This window comes from Notolepis coatsorum (assembly GCF_963971535.1).
Source record: "Notolepis coatsorum genome assembly, chromosome: 3".
Taxonomy (NCBI): Eukaryota; Metazoa; Chordata; class Actinopteri; order Aulopiformes; family Paralepididae; genus Notolepis; species Notolepis coatsorum.
The window spans coordinates 33,692,228-33,710,319 of NC_140167.1; the positions used below are offsets into that span (position 1 = coordinate 33,692,228).

The window sequence follows — 18,092 nt, forward strand, 5'->3', positions numbered from 1 at the left end:
AGAGACCATTGGAATCATATAGTAATTATTCTATGTCTGTGACTGACATTACAAAATGTAGTCTATACCCTGAAAATCAATACCAGCTTTATTCAATATTCAGAATAAAATGTACTGCTGAATCCCTTTATGACACAGCACTGTGGCTCTGAAATTTTAACGCATATAAAAATCTTCTACATTAACTCATTGGACGCCACTCACGAATAAAGTCGGGTTAACTCGCCGACGCTTGAGCGCCAAACCCGGGTTTTCTATCGTTATTTCTTTTATTCGATATTCCCATTCATAATCCATCGAGGAAGCCTGTGTTATCATTGGGAATGAGTCTGAGATCGCAAACGTCCAATACCGCCGCCTGCCGCCTTGTGGCCGGTATTGCACATCCTTTGAAACTCTCTGTCTTGGGCTGTGTGTCGATCTAAAGTGTCCGGGTGGTTTTCTTTTTGTCGGGCAGGACAAACGTTTATAGCGCATGGATTGAGGAGAATCAAGCACTCCCGGTTCATGTTCTTTGGTGGATTATGTTGGCAACACGATCGACATCAATACTTGGAATGGCGATCAGATAATTGGAATATTGTTTTTGGAGTACATCCTAGTCAAGGTAAGGGCTATATGGTATCAATCTTGCGTTGATCCAAGAATTCCTTCACTGCGATCCGAGCGTATGTGTGTAATGTGTGTGTGTAACGTATTCCGTTGGTGACGATCAATGCCTAGAAAAATGACCTCCCCCCCACCCTTTCAGGCATTCATGATGAAACATAATACCGATAATATAGCGTTGATTTCGAAATAGTATCGTATACAGGCGAGAAACGGCAAGATTTTTTGTGAAATGCGCGTATTGCTGCATAGCGTCATTTTCTGGGATTAGACAGGATTACTCTAAAACTATACTCATATTCACCACGGTATAAAACGGGAATGTATGGATGAAATTTTTTTATTTTTCACAAATTGAACGATAGATACTCGATGTCAAATGGGCAATAGTATTATATCCATAGCTATGATATATAATATAGTTTGAGCCCTGCAAACGCAGCCACGTATTCCTATACTTTAAAGCGGTGGCCTTCTTACCACACGGTACACAGTGCCCTCTGGCGCTGATTGAATTAAACAGCTTCCTAACTCTATAAAATGCTCATAAAGGGGCACTTCATCAATGCTGATTTATTTGCACATAATCTCACACCTATCCAGAAATTCTAAACAGTTTTGCACACATTTGTTTAATTTGACAGATATTGACAGTAAATTTGTTTGAATATGGCCACCAGTGATGTCATCTAGGACATTGCATTATTGTGTTGTGTTAATTACAGCTCAATGAAATGATAAGTAGCCCCTATAAGACAAGCTATTGCTATACATATTGCTATATACTGTATATATTAATCTACATCATTGCATGGTGTTGTAATTAACAAAACAACACCATGAGAAGATCCCAGTGAATTCTTAATTGAACGTCAAGGCAGGCTGACTTGTGTTTCTGCTTTAACCCTTTGTCGTGTGGCAGTGAAAGGGTTAACCTTCTGTATTGTCGCAGTGAAAGGGTTAACCCTTTGGTAGTGTGGTAGTGAAAGGGTTAAAACCATAGGAACAGTGGAAACGGCCGCTCAGCTCTGTCACGCAATGCCACCTAGAAAGGTTGTCTCAAACTAATTATCTTTCTGTTACCTACAGTCAAATAAGGAACGTCGTTCTTTAGAGACGTTTCTAGTTCAGTGAAAGGATGGTGAAAGGAAGGTACCTTGCAATTGAGACACAGGCTTTTATTCATCCCCTAACCTTACCCATGCCTAACCATAACTCTTATCCTAATCATAACCCCTTTAACCCTAAAAGAGATCCTTTACCTTGTGGGGCAGGCCACACGCACAGACATACACATTCCCCACAGTAATCAATCTCAGAGAACTGAGTCGCTTTAGTTCGTCGATAAAGCACCGGCCGGCTCTGAGTCGCAACCTGCCCCATGACTCATGTAGCAGCAAGGAGACAGAGAGAGAGAGAGAGAGAGACAGAGAGAGAGAGAGAGAGAGAGAGAGAGAGAGAGAGAGAGAGAGAGAGAGACAGAGAGAGAGAGATAGAGAGAGAGAGAGAGAGAGAGAGAGAGAGATGGGGGGGGTGGGGGAAAGCCAGAAAGAGAGAGATATTGGTGACACCTCAGAATCTATCTAATGCAGCACGCACGCACGCACGCACGCACACACACACACACACACACACACACACACACACACACACACACACACACACACACACACACACACACACACACACACACACACACACACTATGGGAACAAAAAGAACATGTTACATGGTAAAGAGATTTCAGGTTTGTGTGAAGTGCTTCCAAGGCACCCACCCCGACACGACACACATACAGTATACACTAGGGGTGCAAAGGTACACGTATCCGTACCGACCGTTTCAGTGTGTACCGTACCGTACCGTTCAGGGTGGAAAGAAACCCGTCCTGAGCATGACATAAGAGCAAAATGGCCACCATGTGAATACGGTTAATAGGCTGGCGACCTTGTATGGGATGAACAAATACAACCTTTTCACTACAGATGCAGAGTACCAAGCCAGTCATTTTTTTTTTTTTTTTTTTTATCTTTTCCCCCCTCCTTTTTCCTCCGATTTTCTCGCATCCCAATGTTAGTCGTTATGCCAATTCCCAATCCCCTTCCTGGTCGCTGCGCACTTTTCCCCCACAGTCGGTCTGAGAGAGTGGAGGCTATTTACGTGCTTCCTCCGACACACGTCTAGCCAATCAACCGCTTCTTTTCACCTGGCAGCGCGGACTCTAACTGAGAGGGTGTAACGTGTGGAAGGATCACACTACCCCCCTTAGATCCTATCCGTGCTGAGCAGGCGCCCCGACCGAACTGTAGGAGTCGCTGTTTACAACCCACCCCGCCAGCTTTCCCACCCTCTAATACTGCCAATTGTATTAGTGTGAACGGCCAGCCAAGCTGGTGACAACGCCGGAGCTGTGAGCTGGATTCGAACAGGCGAATCCAGCGTCTCCGGTGTTGGTGACGAACGCAATCTCCGCTACGCCACCTGACCGCCCTACAGTCCATTACTTTTAGTATATCTATGTAGCGGTCAGTGTTCGCCGGTGGGAAGCCGGTGAGGGTATGAGTCCTGCTCGTTGCAATATCGACTCCTACTGGCCTGTTCAGCAGGGGGATCTGGGGGAGAACCTCTGCATGCCTTCCAGTGAAACTTCTAGCTGCTAGGTAGAAAGAAGTGGCTGCCGACTACACATGAAACCGACAGAGGAGACATGTGGTAGTCTACACCCTCCCCAGACCGACAGAGGAGACCTGTGGTAGTCTACACCCTCCCCAGACCGACAGAGGAGACCTGTGGTAGTCTACACCCTCCCCAGACCGACAGAGGAGACCTGTGGTAGTCTACACCCTCCCCAGACCGACAGAGGAGACATGTGGTAGTCTACACCCTCCCCAGACCGACAGAGGAGACATGTGGTAGTCTACACCCTCCCCAGACCGACAGAGGAGACATGTGGTAGTCTACACCCTCCCCAGACCGACAGAGGAGACATGTGGTAGTCTACACCCTCCCCAGACCCACAGAGGAGACATGTGGTAGTCTACACCCTCCCCAGAGCGACAGAGGAGACATGTGGTAGTCTACACCCTCCCCAGACCGACAGAGGAGACATGTGGTAGTCTACACCCTCCCCAGACCGACAGAGGAGACATGTGGTAGTCTATACCCTCCCCAGACCAACAGAGGAGGCATGTGGTTTGTGTTTGTAGGTTGGTGGCTAAAGCAGTACAGTAGGAGATCTTGCCATCCAAGAATGAGTCCAATCAAGATATTGGAACCTGGCAAAGTTCAAGAAGTCAGGAGATCGAGATTTAGCACTTAGGTGTTTGTGTGCATTACAAATACAATTTATTATTGTTAGTATTATTATTATTGATCTTTGGAGTTGTATCCAGTTATATACAGTTCACTTGTTAATAAATTTGATGGCTTTGTCATTATAAATGATTTCCCATATATTTTTTATCTTTGCAATTTTGTAATACAATACCAATGTATACACATGTACCAACCACAAATCGGCCATTTTGAAATCCAAAACAATGTAGGTAGGAGTTATCCGACTAGAAAAATAATCCCATATTTGAATTCCCCACAAAAAAAGACATATTTTAGACACCCCACTCGATTGATTTTCCAAAAAAAAAAAAGTATGGCCCGCCCATTGTGGTAGTCTATACCCTCCCCAGACCAACAGAGGAGGCATGTGGTAGTCTATACCCTCCCCAGACCGACAGTGGAGACATGTTGTGTAATCTACAAACCCTCCCCACACAGACAGAGGAGGCATGTACTGTAGTAATCTACACTCTCCCCACACAGACAGAGGAGGCATGTACAGTAGTAATCTACACTCTCCCCACACAGACAGAGGAGACATCTGGTAATCTACACCCTCCCCAGATTGACAGTAGGGCAGCACAACGACCAGGACCGTGGTACATACGTGGGGAATTGGAATAACTTTAAAATTGGAATACATTTGGGAGAAATTGGCGGGAAAAGGCAAATCATTTGAAAATAAAATGCAGAAAATTGCTTTGCTTTGAATATCTAACATACAACATACAACACCTATTGTAGCCTGATATCCATCTCCACTATTGTATCAAAGCATCCCTAGGTTAAACCACTGTTGTCACCATGAAGAGAAGACACATCTCATGGCAGAAAGCGCTTTCCCTTTTTCCTTGTGTATTAATGCCTCTCTATATTCACCCCTCCTCCAGTGCAGATATTTTCGATGCAGAATACCTCCTCTCCTCTCTCGTCCCGTTCCAACCCCCCCCCCCCCCCCCCCCCCGTCTGCCCTCTAAGAATGTCCTTCACACCCTTGTTTACATTGACGTCCCCCCTCCTCAACGCCATTAGTGTTCCGACCACGTCCCCCTCCTCTCTCCCGCTCCCTCCTCCGCACACCTGCTCCAGAGCTGGGATGAATCCCCCCCTTTCTTCTTTATATGTCTCTGTCTAGCCAAGGTGACCCTGTCGGGGTTTGGTGTGTGTGTACACGCGTGTGTGTGTATATGTGTGTGCATATGTGTGTGTCTACGTACAGTGTGTGTGTGTGTCATCTCCTTACGTCACACCCTCCCCCCCTCTCTCTCTCTCTCTCTCTCTCTCTCTCTCTCTCTCTCTCTCTCTCTCTCTCTCTCTCTCTCTCTCTCTCTCTCTCTCTCTCTCTCTCAATCCTAAGCGTCTTAATCAATATGCATGAGGGTGTCATCGACGACTCCCTCCTTCCTTTCCTTGGCAGTGGACACTCGCTGAAGGTGTCCTCCTATTAGTTGTCATTGTCTTATTGTCATATGGTGTAAGAAGGAGAGCTTGGCAGCTCTTAACCACGTCGGTCATAAACCAAAGTAACGAGTCATGGTTTTCATGTAGTTCCACCCAGGGTTTGTAATAGTTTTCATTCTGACAAACACAATGACCGCTGTAGTTATTACCATTAGCATTAGGCGTGACAGTGGCTCAGGAGGTAGTCTGGTAATCAGAAGGTTCCCGGTTTGATTCCGGCTCCCCCATCAGCGTGTCAAAGTGTCCTTGAGCAAGACACTTAACCCCTAACTGCTCCCGGTGAGCAGGTTCGAACCTTGCATGGTCGCCTCTGCCGTCGGTGTGAATGTGTGAGTGAATGGGTGAATATGAGGCATAAGTTGTCAAGCGGTTTGGATAAAAGCGATATATAAATGCAGTCCATTTTTTCATCTTTTTTCTTTCCTTTTCTTTCCTTTCCTTGTCATCCTGAAGCGGCCCTGATACGAGGCAACAGGAACAACTGCACCCAGTTCTCCAATAACCTGGACTGGCTGGTGAGCAAGCTGGAGAGACTGGAGTCTTCCTCAGGTACACACATGGACGAACACACACACACACACGCACGCACGCACGCACGCACGCACGCACACACACACACGCACGCACGCACGCGCACGCACGCACGCACACACACACACACACACACACACACACACACACACACACACACACACACACACACACACACACACACACACACACACACACACACACACACACACTCATTGGAAGAGCTATCGCATTAAGATCGGCATGTTAATCATAATCTTTCGACCCAACAGAGATCTCATTAGAAGGTCACTCTTCACACAAGCTGTGTTTCACAGTCATGAACTTCCCCTCAACCAGCACTTGGGTTCAAAGGGATTAAAATATTAATAATAAATAGTTACGTAAGCCTCCTGTCCTGTACTGTCTAGTCACTCACCGCATCTACCTTTCTTTTGTTTAAATCCTTGTGTAAGCAATTAAAAGTACCGGCAGCAACTAGCACTATGACTTGGCTCCCTTGGGTATGAAGTATGCAAAGGGTGTGTGTGTCTTCTGAAGAGGGTGTGTGTGTCTTCTGAAGAGGGTGTGTGTGTCTTCTGAAGAGGGTGTGTGTGTCTTCTGAAGAGGGTGTGTGTGTCTTCTGAAGAGGGTGTGTGTGTCTTCTGAAGAGGGTGTGTCTTCTGAAGAGGGTGTGTGGGTCTTCTGAAGAGGGTGTGTGTGTCTTCTGAAGAGGGTGTGTGTGTCTTCTGAAGAGGGTGTGTCTTCTGAAGAGGGTGTGTGTGTCTTCTGAAGAGGGTGTGTGTGTCTTCTGAAGAGGGTGTGTGTGTCTTCTGAAGAGGGTGTGTGTGTCTTCTGAAGAGGGTGTGTGTGTCTTCTGAAGAGGGTGTGTGTGTCTTCTGGAGAGGGTGTGTGTGTCTTCTGAAGAGGGTGTGTGTGTCTTCTGAAGAGGGTGTGTGTGTCTTCTGAAGAGGGTGTGTGTGTCTTCTGAAGAGGGTGTGTGTGTCTTCTGGAGAGGGTGTGTGTGTCTTCTGAAGAGGGTGTGTCTTCTGAAGAGGGTGTGTGTGTCTTCTGAAGAGGGTGTGTGTGTCTTCTGAAGAGGGTGTGTGTGTCTTCTGAAGAGGGTGTGTGTGTCTTCTGAAGAGGGTGTGTGTGTCTTCTGAAGAGGGTGTGTGTGTCTTCTGGAGAGGGTGTGTGTGTCTTCTGAAGAGGGTGTGTGTGTCTTCTGAAGAGGGTGTGTGTGTCTTCTGAAGAGGGTGTGTGTGTCTTCTGAAGAGGGTGTGTGTGTCTTCTGGAGAGGGTGTGTGTGTCTTCTGGAGAGGGTGTGTGTGTCTTCTGGAGAGGGTGTGTGTGTCTTCTGAAGAGGGTGTGTGTGTCTTCTGAAGAGTGCCCTCTGGTGTCTGTCTGCTACCCTTGTCCTCTGCGTTGTCCTCCGAGTGGACGTGAGCTAACGGCGGCTTTGCGGCTTCGCAGGAATCCTGGAGGTCCTGCACTGCATCCTGATAGAGAGCCCGGAGGCGCTGAACATCGTCCAGAGAGGACACATCAAGTCCATCATCTCACTGCTCTACAAGCACGGACGCAACCACAAGGTGAAGCGGCGCTCGCTGTGTCATAGAGAAGAAAATAGAGGGTTGTATAAGGGGGTGATAGTAGTGCCCCATATTGGATCCTAAATATTAGGAGTGGGGGAGGAAAATCGATACAGCGATATATCACGATATTTTGCGTGCCAATATTATATTGATACAGGGATTATATTGATATAAAAAAAATAAAGATATTTGACAATCCCATTTTACTGATATAAAAATTATAGGAGTGAGGTGAACAGACTGAAAACATTATCTCATTAGATAAAACCGATGATGTATATATTAGGGGTGTAACAATGCATCGATCCTAAGGTGACGATTCAACTGCATGTATTTTTTATAGGTCGATTTTTTTTATTTACCTATAGTCCATTCATGCTGAGTTGATCAGTTCCCCCAGCCACATTTGTGTATTAAATTATTTTGGGGAATTAACTGATCGAAATTGTATTGAATCGCATCTAATTGAATCGAATCGTGGTCAAATGAAGAGATTTCATGATGCATTGAATCGTTGCCTGAAGAATTGCATTCGAATCGAATCGTTGTGGGGTCAAATATTTACACCCCTGGTATAAATATTTTTTTATTGCAGATGTTGACAACGTTTTCCATTAGGGACATAATTTGGGATATATCGTGATATCGCTATATTATAATATTGTGACTCAAGTATCGTGATGATTATCGTATCGTGATGCGTCCCACGCCTACTAAATGTTGGCATGCTCTGTTACTCTATCGTGCAACCACATACTGTAATATGTCATTTTCACGCGCACTTGAGACGATTCATACTTCGTAAGGATGCCGGCGAATAGCGACCTTAATTGCTCTGTTTTGGAACTATGGAAGCACTTACTGTAAGTTTTTTCTCTCATTAGGCACCGTGACACAGCCATAAAATAACGAAACACATGCACCTTTGCTACAACTTCTCCCTCTGTAGTTACTCATTCACCCCTACCTGTTTACCCGTGCACACTCACATCCATCCTTGACAAGGGCCTGGCTGGCCGCTCGGATGCGGGCTGTATCCTCCCCATCGAGCATCAATCTGTTATTCTGTTTACATTGAAACGAGATCTCGTTGGCCGGGCCGTCAGCTCGCTTGGGTCATAAATCAGGCTGGATGTATCATTTAGCTATAGAAGGCAGGAGAAAGGGCAGCTGATGAAGCGTAGGTCCTCTGGCCTAACGCCCCTTTGGCTGAGCTTCCCTGCCCATTTAATTTCCAGCGCTTTGTGAAGCCAGGCCGGGCCGGCATGCATCAAAAGTATATTACCGGGTATATTTTCGCCCCTGATAAGCATCTCACAGTAATTATGGCCGGCATAAACAGAGGCTCTGACAGTAACCTGGGAAAGAGATTAGACTAACAATATAGATTCTTACATAGGGGTTTGAATGGAGAAAATTAGCTATTTTCACTGTGTTGTGTAATGGCTTATTAGTGAGCTGTAGTACACTCCTTCCTTCCTTAAGTCGGTCACTTAATTTGCTCCTCGTTGCTTAACCCCCCCGCCCCCTCCCTTCACCCTTAACCCCCCCGCCCCCTCCCTTCACCCTTGCCCCTCCTCTCCTCCTCTCCTTCTACAGATTCTGGATGTGCTCTGCTCGCTGTGCGTGTGTAACGGCGTGGCAGTGAGGACCAATCAGAACCTGATCTGTGATCACCTGTTACCCAGGAGAGACCTGCTCCTACAGACCCGATTGGTTAATGACGTCCAAAGGTTCTTTCTCTCTCTGTATCTGTCTGTCTGTCTGTCTGTCTGTCTGTCTGTCTGTCTGTCTGTCTGTCTGTCTGTCTGTCTGTCTGTCTGTCTGTCTGTCTGTCTGTTTGTCTGTCTGTCTGTCTGTCTGTCTGTCTGTCTGTCTGTCTGTCTGTCTGTCTGTCTGTCTGTCTGTCTGTCTGTCTGTCTTTTTTTTTTTTTTTTTTTTAATTTTTTTTAGATATTTGTATTGGTTTTTACCAGGCAGTCCGGTAGAGAGAGAGAGGAAGTATGGGAGGATAGAGGGGGAAGACCTTCGGCAAAGGTCACCGGGCCTGGGAGTCAAACCCGGGAATGCCGTGCTGCCTGCCTGCCTGCCTGCCTGCCTGCCTGCCTGCCTGCCTGCCTGCCTGCCTGCCTGCCTGCCTGCCTGCCTGCCTGCCTGCCTGCCTGCCTGCGCCTGTCTGTCTGTCTGTCTGTCTGTCTGTCTGTCTGTCTGTCTGTCTGTCTGTCTGTCTGTCTGTCTGTCTGTCTGTCTGTCTGTCTGTCTGTCTCACTCATTCATCCATATCTCATCCTGATCACCTTGTGTCTTCTGACCTCCAGTATGAGACCCAACATCTTCCTTGGTGTGACCGAGGGCTCTGCTCAGTATAAGAAGTGGTACTACGAGCTGATGATTGATCAGGTGGACCACTTTGTGACCAGCGAGCCGTCCCACCTGAGGGTGGGCTGGGCCAACACCAAAGGCTACGCCCCCTACCCCGGAGGAGGAGAGGGCTGGGGGGGCAACGGTGTGGGGGACGACCTGTACTCCTTTGGGTTTGATGGACTCCACCTCTGGTCAGGTCAGTGGTAGGACACAGCTCGGTGTGTGTGAGTGTGTGTGTGTGTGTGTGTGTGTGTGTGTGTGTGTGTGTGTGTGTGTGTGTGTGTGTGTGTGTGTGTGTGTGTGTGTGTGTGTGCGTGCATGCGTGCGTGTGTGTTTTTATCCAACACCTCAATGTCACTTCTGTCAATGACAAATGGACAAATGAGCTTATCATTTGACCTGTATTTGGAACAAGCTTTCTTGGATAACCTGACCATGTACACTATCAGCCCTTAGCTGTACATTACAGAGGTATGCAGTATAAGGCTCCTTATTTGGCAGTCATGGACATATTCATACAATTTCTCAGTGGCTTAAGAATTACTAGAAAAGAAGAGACCCAAACAATTAGCAATACTGTGTTCAGGTTCTGCTGTAATAGGTTAGCCAGGCCACGTAGAGGAGACTTACTGTAAACGATGTTGAATATGTGGATTAGTTTAAACTAATGTAGTGGATTGTGTGTGTGTGTGTGTGTGTGTGTGTATCTGTGTGTGTATCTGTGTGTGTATCTGTGTGTGTACAGTGTGTGTACAGTGTGTGTATTTAACTGAGGCAAGGTCAATATGAACTCATGTATTAATGATGAGGAGCAAGGCAGGGCCAGATTGTGTCTAGACAGAGTGCACTGCAGGACCGATCTCCTTGCCCAGAGTGTGTTTTAGTGTGTCTGTGTGTCTTACAGTAGGTCATATTATGTGTTTCCTACATGAAGACACCTCAGACTGATGTTCCCCTATTCAATACAATGCCAACAAACAAACACACACACACACACACACACACACACACACACACACACACACACACACACACACACACACACACACACACACACACACACACACACACACACACACACACACACACACACACACACACACACACACACACCTACACACACACACACACACACACACACACACACACACATTCAGTGATTTGTATAACACTATGCGTACGTTGTCCAGGGGCAGGTTGCATCCCACAGGTGGTGATTTATATAGCACTATGTGTCTGTTGTCCCGGGGCAGGTCTATCTTTATATAAGACTATGTGTTTGTTGTTCCGGGGGAGGTCTATCTTTATATAAGACTATGTGTTTGTTGTTCCGGGGCAGGTCTATCTTTATATAAGACTATGTGTTTGTTGTTCCGGGGCAGGTCTATCTTTATATAAGACTATGTGTTTGTTGTTCCGGGGCAGGTCTATCTTTATATAAGACGATGTGTTTTTAGTCTCGGGGCAGGTCTATCTTTATATAGCACTATGTGTGTGTTGTCCCGGGGCAGGTCTATCTTTATATAAGACTATGTGTTTGTTGTCTCGGGGCAGGTCTATCTTTATATAAGACTATGTGTGTGTTGTCCCGGGGCAGGTCTATCTTTATATAAGACTATGTGTGTGTTGTCTCGGGGCAGGTCTATCTTTATATAAGATGATGTGTGTGTTGTCTCGGGGGAGGTCTATCTTTATATAAGACTATGTGTGTGTTGTCTCGGGCAGGTCTATCTTTATATAAGACTATGTGTGTGTTGTCTCGGGGCAGGTCTATCTTTATATAAGATGATGTGTGTGTTGTCTCGGGGCAGGTCTATCTTTATATAGCACTATGTGTCTGTTGTCTCTGGCAGGTCTATCTTTATATAAGACTATGTGTTTGTTGTCCCGGGGCAGGTCTATCTTTATATAAGACTATGTGTTTTTAGTCTCGGGGCAGGTCTATCTTTATATAAGACTATGTGTTTGTTGTCTCGGGGCAGGTCTATCTTTATATAAGACTATGTGTTTGTTGTCTCGGGGCAGGTCTATCTTTATATAAGACTATGTGTTTGTTGTCCAGGGGCAGGTCTATCTTTATATAAGACTATGTGTTTGTTGTCTCGGGGCAGGTCTATCTTTATATAAGACTATGTGTTTGTTGTCTCGGGGCAGGTCTATCTTTATATAAGACTATGTGTTTTTAGTCTCGGGGCAGGTCTATCTTTATATAAGACTATGTGTTTGTTGTCTCGGGGCAGGTCTATCTTTATATAAGACTATGTGTTTGTTGTCTCGGGGCAGGTCTATCTTTATATAAGACTATGTGTTTTTAGTCTCGGGGCAGGTCTATCTTTATATAAGACTATGTGTTTGTTGTCTCGGGGCAGGTCTATCTTTATATAAGACTATGTGTTTTTAGTCTCGGGCAGGTCTATCTTTATATAAGACTATGTGTTTTTAGTCTCTGGCAGGTCTATCTTTATATAAGACTATGTGTTTTTAGTCTCGGGCAGGTCTATCTTTATATAAGACTATGTGTTTTTAGTCTCGGGCAGGTCTATCTTTATATAAGACTATGTGTTTTTAGTCTCGGGGCAGGTCTATCTTTATATAAGACTATGTGTGTGTTGTCCCGGGGCAGGTCTATCTTTATATAAGACGATGTGTGTGTTGTCCCGGGGCAGGTCTATCTTTATATAAGATGATGTGTTTTTAGTCTCGGGGCAGGTCTATCTTTATATAAGACTATGTGTTTGTTGTCTCGGGGCAGGTCTATCTTTATATAAGACTATGTGTTTTTAGTCTCGGGGCAGGTCTATCTTTATATAAGACTATGTGTTTGTTGTTCTGGGGCAGGTCTATCTTTATATAAGACTATGTGTTTGTTGTTCCGGGGCAGATCTATCTTTATATAAGACTATGTGTTTGTTGTTCCGGGGCAGATCTATCTTTATATAAGACGATGTGTTTGTTGTTCCGGGGCAGATCTATCTTTATATAAGACTATGGGCTAGATCCACAAAGAATGGATTGCACGGAGCAAGTTGCACCCTTACTTACAATTCATTATGAAGGACCCTGATGTAAACACGACGAAAGTCTTTCTCTGGTCTGCATCCCCTTAACAATTGTGTGTATTGAGCCGTACTGTATTGTACCCATTCTGCAATCTGTTAATAAGGTTTTCATTCAATCAATCACCGTGCAGATTGATTGATTGAATGAAAGTTTTATTAACAGATTGCAGAATGGGTACAATACAGTACGGCTCAATACACACAATTGTTAAGGGGATGCAGACCAGAGAAAGACTTTCGTCTTGTTTACATCAGGGTCCCCCATTTTCAATTCATAATGAATTGTAAGTAAGGGTGCAACTTGCTCCGTGCAATCCATTCTTTGTGGATCTAGCCTTATGTGTTTGTTGTCTCGGGGGAGGTCTATCTTTATATAAGACTATGTGTTTGTTGTCTCGGGGGAGGTCTATCTTTATATAAGACTATGTGTTTTTAGTCTCGGGCAGGTCTATCTTTATATAAGACTATGTGTTTTTAGTCTCGGGCAGGTCTATCTTTATATAAGACTATGTGTTTTTAGTCTCTGGCAGGTCTATCTTTATATAAGACTATGTGTTTTTAGTCTCGGGGCAGGTCTATCTTTATATAAGACTATGTGTTTTTAGTCTCGGGCAGGTCTATCTTTATATAAGACTATGTGTGTTGTCCAGGGGCAGGTCTATCTTTATATAAGACTATGTGTGTGTTGTCCAGGGGCAGGTCTATCTTTATATAAGACGATGTGTGTTTTGTCCCGGGGCAGGTCTATCTTTATATAAGACGATGTGTGTGTTGTCCCGGGGCAGGTCTATCTTTATATAAGATGATGTGTTTTTAGTCTCGGGGGAGGTCTATCTTTATATAAGACTATGTGTTTGTTGTCTCGGGGCAGGTCTATCTTTATATAAGACTATGTGTTTTTAGTCTCGGGGCAGGTCTATCTTTATATAAGACTATGTGTTTGTTGTCTCTGGGCAGGTCTATCTTTATATAAGACTATGTGTTTTTAGTCTCGGGGCAGGTCTATCTTTATATACTGTAAGACTATGTGTTTGTTGTCTCAGGGCAGGTCTATCTTTATATAAGACTATGTGTTTTTAGTCTCGGGGCAGGTCTATCTTTATATACTGTAAGACTATGTGTTTGTTGTCTCAGGGCAGGTCTATCTTTATATAAGACTATGTGTTTTTAGTCTCGGGGCAGGTCGTATCCCATGGGCTGTGGTTTGTATAATACTATGCGTACATTCAGGTCGTATCTTTGCACAAGCCTATGCGTGTGTTGTCCCGGGGCAGGTCGTATCCCACGGGCGGTGGCGTCGCTGAACCAGCACGTCCTGACCTCAGACGACGTGGTGAGCTGCTGTCTGGACCTGGGAGCCCCCAGCATCTCCTTCAGGATCAACGGTCAGCCCGTCCAGGGGATGTTCGAGAACTTCAACATCGACGGCCTCTTCTTCCCCGTGGTCAGCTTCTCTGCCGGGATCAAGTGAGTGTGTGTGTGTGTGTGTGTGTGTGTGTGTGTGTGTGTGTGTGTGTGTGTGTGTGTGTGTGTGTGTGTGTGTGTGTGTGTGTGTGTGTGTGTGTGTGTGTGTGTGTGTGTGTGTGTGTGTGTGTGTGTGTGTGTGTGTGTGTGTGTGTGTGTGTGTGTGTGTGTGTGTGTGTGTGTGTGTGTGTGTGTGTGTGTGTGTGTGTGTGTGTGTGTGTGTGTGTGTGTGTGTGTGTGTGTGTGTGTGTGTGTGTGTGTGTGTGTGTGTGTGGAAGGAGTTGTATACTGACAAAATACTGGCTGATGGACAAGACAAGGAAAAGGAAAAGGAAAGAAAGAGGCACATGCTTGTATGCACACACACACACACACACACACACACACACACACACACACACACACACACACACACACACACACACACACACACACACACACACACACACACACACACACACACACACACACCAGAGCATGTGAGTGGCGCGGAGCGGCCGAGAAATCCACTCTTCGCTCTAGACGGCTGAGTTCCGCTCTCATTCGCTCATGTTGTCCTGCCCCCCCAAGTCGCTCTCCGCTCGCTCAGCGCTCAGCTTCATTTGCGCATCAAGCGCTCCCCGCTCCACAGCATTATGTAAATTAGCTTGATTTGACCAAACTACAACAGTCTGCACCCACTGGGCCCCTTAACAATTGTTTGTATTGAGCCGTATTGTATTGTACCCATTCTGCAATGTTAAATAACGTTTATCCATTCAACTAGCTGTACTATGCTAAGGTAGCTAGCCTAGCCGCAATGATATGGCCGATCCCATTCACGTTAGCATGTAAGCTAACAACAACAGCGTTAGCTTTAGTCTCTCGCTTTTTGAGAGACTTAACTCTCCGCTCTTGGTGGTACATTGTGTTGATGTTGGTTTCGTTTCATCAATAAATGAGGCAGAACACAGTGAATGTATCCTTTTTTCTTTTTATTGCACTTTGTTTGTTTCTCACTGAAAATAAATGTTGCGTTCACCCGAGGTCCCGAGGTGATTTAAAGATGGCGGATTCTACTTTGACTTAGCAGGATGTGTAGTGACGGTTCACCCATCTGATTGGTTAAAAATTACCTTCATGTTTGTACATCGCCACCTATTGCTTTGGCATTGTACTACATGTATATTACATCATACATTTAAACCACTGTGTGATCGTGTGCACTGAGCGGCTTGGAGCGGCTCGGAGCGGAGGAGAGCTCTCTCTCCGGAGTCGCTCTGACCCATTTTAAAACCCACTCCACGCTCACTTCAAAATCCACCGCTCCGCTCACATGCTCACACACACACACACACACACACACACACACACACACACACACACACACACACACACACACACACACACACACGCACGCACGCACACACACACACACACACACACACACACACACACACACACACACACACACACACACACACACACACACACACACACACATTTCATTGTATACTTGTATGCCGTGACAATTAAAACTCTTGACTTGACTTGACACACAAACAAACAGCATCTACTCCTCCGTCTAGCCTGCATCGTCCATCCTATCCCTGATGCATTAATCCCCCAAGCCCAGAGTTTGAACACAGGCAAAGAGGGTTGGGTTGCCATGGGGACTTCAGACACTGTGATTGGCAGGTCTACAAAATGGAATTTCAAGCTCCAGCAGCCTTTCTGGGATTTCATCATCGATCTCGTTTTCACAGCAAAGCGTAATTTTTTATATTCCCGATCTCACTATATGAGAAGCACTCAATCGCCATCTGATGTCACCCAGTCCTGAGAGACAATAGTACTAATTTATGATTAGACAGAGCCAGGGAGCTCTGATACTGTAGTTGTTGCATGTGTGTGTTGTGTGTGTCTTGAGTGACCTTGTTATGTGCAATGTCGTTAGCCTCTGTGACATGTGTGCAAAGTGTGTATACTGTAGTCTGAAATTGTGAATTGCATATCGAATCTATGGTACACACACTGAAACAGGGGGAAACCTAGGATTGCTGCCAGGTATTTCGCACACTGGACAAAACCACAATACACTACACAGGCCTACCCAGCTAGCAAAATTGTATTGGCTTAACACGTGGCTGAAAGGCAGCCTAACTGATCCGGCCCAAGTCCGGGATCGAGCTGAGCTGGTCCAGGCTCTGCTCGAGTTTGAGCCTGAAGTACAACACAAGTGCCAGACTTCAGCCCAGATTTGGTTCATTATCAGTTCCGGTGTTGGGCCTGGATGGCTTATTTTGTTAATTTCCCACCACTTCATTTGGGAGCAATTTTGACTAAATAAAAAGCTTACAGGGGAATGTCACATATGTTATTCCTGTGCTCAAAGACAGTTAAGTCTGTATTTGGAAACAAGCATCACTCTCCTAAAGCTAGAGAGAATCTGGCTACTCGTCTGTGACAAATTAAATGGTGGAATGCAGGCAGTCTTTTGCATTATTCCTTTTAATTGAACCCCCTGCATTAAGAGCTATTGAGTGCAAATGATGAACTAATATAGCATACAAACATACTCTGGAAGTATAGACTTGCTTGCAAATGTCATAGTCTAAAGAGGTCAAAGGCTTGCTTGCCTGTGGCTAGCAGACATATTTGATATCTGCATGATACATTCACCTGTAACTTTTCGGCTTGGGTGACCTGCCATTGGAAATGAGCCAACAGTATAATTACATCTGTGTTGTCCTTTAAGCTCGAATTGGACATGACGGCTCGTCTTAGGACCGGATCACAGTAAGTGACAGCTCAACCTCCCCTCGGGGGCGGGACAAGGCTGGGGACAGAAGAAAATTATAAATAAAAAGAAAATCGAAGAATTTGTTGGTAGAAAAGGAGAATAAAACAGTTTTGTTATGTGATTGAATCCACATTATAGTGATAAGAGAAAATGTACACATTGAAAATTTATCACATTACATCAAGTGGTGTGTGATGAGTCACATTCCATACAAAATGCTCTCATGTCAGTTCACATACAAGTAAAATGTACCCTGAAATTGAATGTACTGCACTTTAAGACTAGCGCTTTACATTGGTTTGGCTAATAAGCTATTACATTGATGGAGTTTTGGAAAAGACAGCTTCTACATTTTTAAACAATAAACAACAATAAACAACAATACATGTAGATTCCAAGCAGCATTGTAATCAGCCATAAAGAGAATGCATCCTTTCAATCAATGAAATCAATGAAAACCTTTTTAGGCAGCAGGTACACAAGATAGCCAGCTGAGGTATAACACTGAGGGGCGAATTCACAAAGAATAGATTGTGCCCGCTAATAGCACCCTTAACTGTGTGTGTTTTGCACCTGCTATTTTGGTTAACGAAAACTACGTTTTCGCTAAATAACTGCCATATCTTGCTCCCCTTCATAGATTCACTTGTACGTCGGGTTGTGGGGGTACTAGAGACATGACTATGATCATTGTATTTATTGTATTATTTATTGTCACCTCTTTATTGTATTATCTGTCTGTTAATGTCTGTCCGTTAATGTCGCACCGAAAACGACCAAAGCTAATTTCTTGTATGTGAAAACTACTTGGCAAATAAAGACCTTTCTGATTCTGACTCTGATCATGTTTTTATGCACCTGAGTCTCCTGAACACCTAGAGATAAACCCTGAGTCGATCGGACCTTCTTACGC

General features: G+C 45.1%; 1 protein-coding gene across 1 annotated transcript in view; it reads left to right on the plus strand.

Moving 5' to 3' along the window:
- LOC311225759 (ryanodine receptor 3) overlaps window positions 1-18,092 on the plus strand; it is a gene marked incomplete at both ends in the record, with an annotated part of 274,770 nt that overhangs the window by 81,917 nt on the left and 174,761 nt on the right. Inside the window, 5 exon segments of the mRNA XM_084311153.1 lie at window positions 5,859-5,954; window positions 7,389-7,507; window positions 9,110-9,243; window positions 9,829-10,070; window positions 14,208-14,400. Coding sequence (XP_084167279.1) covers window positions 5,859-5,954; window positions 7,389-7,507; window positions 9,110-9,243; window positions 9,829-10,070; window positions 14,208-14,400 — 784 coding nt within the window.